The 3,794-nt window shown below is 37.3% G+C and overlaps 1 protein-coding gene across 1 annotated transcript in view; it reads right to left on the reverse strand.

The window, feature by feature from the left end:
- Window positions 1-314: 314 nt before the first annotated feature.
- The window catches only part of LOC102770918 (UDP-glucuronosyltransferase 2B31), a 26,365-nt gene continuing 22,885 nt past the window's right edge, over window positions 315-3,794 (reverse strand). Inside the window, exon 7 of the mRNA XM_006756418.2 lies at window positions 315-823. Coding sequence (XP_006756481.1) covers window positions 544-823 — 280 coding nt within the window. The 3' untranslated portion in view covers window positions 315-543. The remainder of the gene's footprint in view (window positions 824-3,794) is intronic.

A 3,794-nucleotide genomic window follows, 5' to 3' on the forward strand; every position in this document is an offset into this window, starting at 1 on the left:
AGAACAATGATAATATAAATAAAAAACAACCTTCCCCCAAAAAGAAGCATTGGTGGTCTCCAAAAATGAAATGGAAGGATGAATCCTTTCACACAATTCTAACTATTGAATGGTTTCTTTAGCAAAAAATAAAACCACAGAATTTTGCACCAGAATAAAGGTAAAATATTCTGAGCATTTGCATAGTAATACTAATATTGTGAATAAACTATTTAATGTTCTTGTATTTATTCCCAATGTTGGAAACATAATTAAGCTTAATCATTTTTTGGTATAACTTTGGAATTAATATAATAAAATTCAATAAATACCCACATTGTTTTATTGTTATTTTTGCCCAGTTTTTTTCTCTTTGGCATGAATATTTTTAACTCTTAAACAGACAGTAAATTACTTGAAAACAAATTTTGATTTGAGAAGCCAAATTGTGAAAAGTCATTTTGTCACAGGAAGAAGGGATCCTTATGTTACAACTTCATTGTGATGAATAAACCAAAGGAGGCATATCAGCTTCAGGCGTGTCAGCTTCAGGCCTTGAAACAACTACTCCCGTTTTTTCTTCGTTCCAGGTTTAGCAAACTTCTGGTAACACAACAGACAACATCTTGTGATGACAAATGTAGCACTTGCCACACAGGCCAGCAGGAACCCAATCACATCCAAAGAGTGGTACTGGACCCAGGTGAGGTCATAGGAGGCTGGCCGCAAGTGTTTGGCTCCTTTGTGGCGCATGACAACCTCGATCCAGAAGACCACTCGATCCAGAGGTTTCATGGGCTGGTCATGATGAATTCTTGATAATCTCATTGCATTCTCCTTATATCTGAAGGAGAAACACAAAGATTACACATTGAATGAAAGTTAACTTACCTAAGCATATCATGCCCATGAAAGGTTTTTGAAAATGTCATAAATATGATTCAAAATAATATCATTCATTGAATTTATTTCTTCATAGATAGTTTGGCCTTTAAATTGGGATTTTCTGACATGTAGTTTTAAAAGTGAAGATGGAAGTTAAGTTGGACAGTTCAGTCTTTTCTAGCAGAGTAAATGGTAGGAGCCATTGTTAGTGCTATAGAGGAGATGGTGGAAATTCACTTGCAGAGTGATGCTCATGAAGGGTTTAATGGGAGTGGTGTCATTGTGAGTGAAATGTCTCCCCAGCAGTCCCTGGACCTCCACTCTTCTCTTTGACCCTCTACTTTTTAATTACCATCAGTTAGCCAGTATGGTTTTTGAAACAGATATCAGATATGACATTTCCCTGCTTAAAATTTCCATTTGACTTCTCATCACATTTGAATAAAGTCCAAATGATTTTAGCACTAAAGGACTCCACATAGTCATACCTCTGGCAACCTCTTCTTTCACTTGGTCTCATGCACACTGTATTGAAGGCACACTGGCCTTCTAGCTGTTCCTTGAAGTTTTCTGACAGGTTTTTGTTTGTTTGTTTTCAATTGCAAGTGCATTCCCTAAGCCTCCATTGCTGAGGTTTCCATTTCAAAGAGGCATTTACTTTCAAGAGGACTATCTTTGTCAGCCACTTGACTAGATAAAGAGCTAGGCTGCCTCCCTCCAGTGAGGTTCCTTTGTTTTAAAGATTTAGTTCACTGGCTATTTGGACTACTTTTTTTCTTCTCATTCCTGCACTTTAAGTTCTGCTCTTATATTTTACATTCATGAATAAAGAGTGAGTTTGCCAAACTCTTGGCCTTCATTCCAATAAAAGCAGTGTGTGTGTGCTTTGCTCTCTTTCTCTTTCTCTCTACCTGTGACTGTTTTCTGTCCCCAGGTGTTCTATGTAATTTCCGGGTTTCTAAAGTAATAAACTTTTATTTTTAAAACGTTTTTTTATGGTTATTGCTGAAGGACATCTTGCAATCATAATAGGAACCTCAAGGGCTGATCCAGACACCACATTGGTTATTGAGAGGCTGAGACCAGCACAAAACAATATCAAACAGGTTACATTTAAAATGTTGTTCTTTAAAACTTTTAGGTACTTATCCATTATTTTGGGGATCAAGCTCACAAGCAAGATATGCATATATTTTTTTCTTTATCCACTTTGCTTTGATTATTTTGAGTTTTTGTTAGTAGTTGTTACCAATTGATAATTGGTATTGTTTTCAAAAATTGATATATTAATTATTATGAAATATTTGTTTTTAGCAGGCTTTTGGACTACTGTCTCTGATATTAGCTTAAGTAAAACATCTCTCTAGGTTACTGTTTTTTTTCCCTTTTTTTTTTTTTAACAAACGCTTCAATTTTCATAGAAACGTCGGTTTATTTCTCTTTTCTTTTTTATTATATGTTTTATTGATTTTTTTTTTTACAGAGAGGAATGGAGAGGGATAGAGAGTTAGAAACATCGATGAGAGAGAAACATGGACCAGCTGCCTCCTGCACACTCCCTACTGGGTGTGTGCCTGCAACCAAGTTATATGCCCTTGACCAGAATCACACCTGGGAACCTTCAGTCCTCAGGCCTATGCTCTATCCACTGAGTCAAACGGGTTAGGGCTCTCTAGGTTACTGTTTAACTAGATCTTTTCCTATCTCTTTACTTACAATCTTCTTGTGTACCACTATTTAAACATTTCTTATAAAAAGTATGTTAGTTAGTTTTGTTTTTCTTTTAAAATATATTTTATTGATTTTTTACAGAGAGCAATGGAGAGGGATAGAGAGAAACATTGAAGAGAGGAAAACATCCATCAGCTGCCTCCTGCAAACTCCCTACTGGGTATGTGCCCGTAAGCAAGTTACATGCTCTTGACTGGAATCGAACCTGGGTCCCTTGAGTCCACAGGCCAATGCTCTATCACTTAGCCAAACCGGTTAGGGCTGTTAGTTTTTAAAATGCAGTCTAACAATCTTTGTCTTTGAACATTGAGTTTGTTTAGATTTGATGTAAGTACTGGCATATTTACATTTGTATCTACCATCTTATTCTATACTAGAGGCCCAGTGCACAAAATGTATGCATGGGTAGGGTCCCTAGCTGCTGCCGGCTACAGGCCAGGGCCTCCTTCATTCCATGCGGCCCCATGGTGGTCACTGCACATCACAGTGAGTGATCAAACTTTTGGTAAGTCAAACTCCTGAGGGGACACTTTGCATATTAGGCTTTTATATATGTAGATGTTCTTTTCTATTTGTCCAACCTGTTTATATATTTTTCCTATTCTGTCATATTTTAAACTATTTTCTTCTCATTCAATTGTTCTACCATTTTATTCTTAATAATACATTTTGGAAGTATTCCTTTATGTGATACTCTATCAATATAATAATAATGAGAATAGTAGTAATAAATATTGAATTGATGGTTGCCATGCTAGGCACTATAAATTGCACTGTACTATTTTCCTCTTTAATATGGAAAATTTCAATATCTTTCTTATCATATTTGAAAAGTTTTATGCTTCAAAGGACATAATCATGATAGTGAAAAATCAACCCATCCAGAATGGGAGAAAATATTAACATATTATATATCTGATAATGTACTTGTATCCATAATACATTAAAAATTCTTTATATCTATAAATATAAAAAGCCAGCGACCAGAAATCAGTGACGACTGGCACAACTGGTCACCAGGATGCCCACTGCGGCTAGCAAAGTGGCCCAATCATGGGGTGGGGCTGGCCAGCCAACCTCCTGCAGCCTCTTCCCCCTGCCCGGCCCCTTCCCAGATCGGCCCCTGCACCCTGATCAAGGGCAAGGGTGCCCAGCCATCTGCCTGTGGCCGTCCCCTGAGCCAGCCCCGCCCCTGATCA

The sequence above is a fragment of the Myotis davidii genome, unplaced genomic scaffold (assembly GCF_000327345.1).
Source record: "Myotis davidii unplaced genomic scaffold, ASM32734v1 scaffold234, whole genome shotgun sequence".
Classification (NCBI taxonomy): Eukaryota; Metazoa; Chordata; class Mammalia; order Chiroptera; family Vespertilionidae; genus Myotis; species Myotis davidii.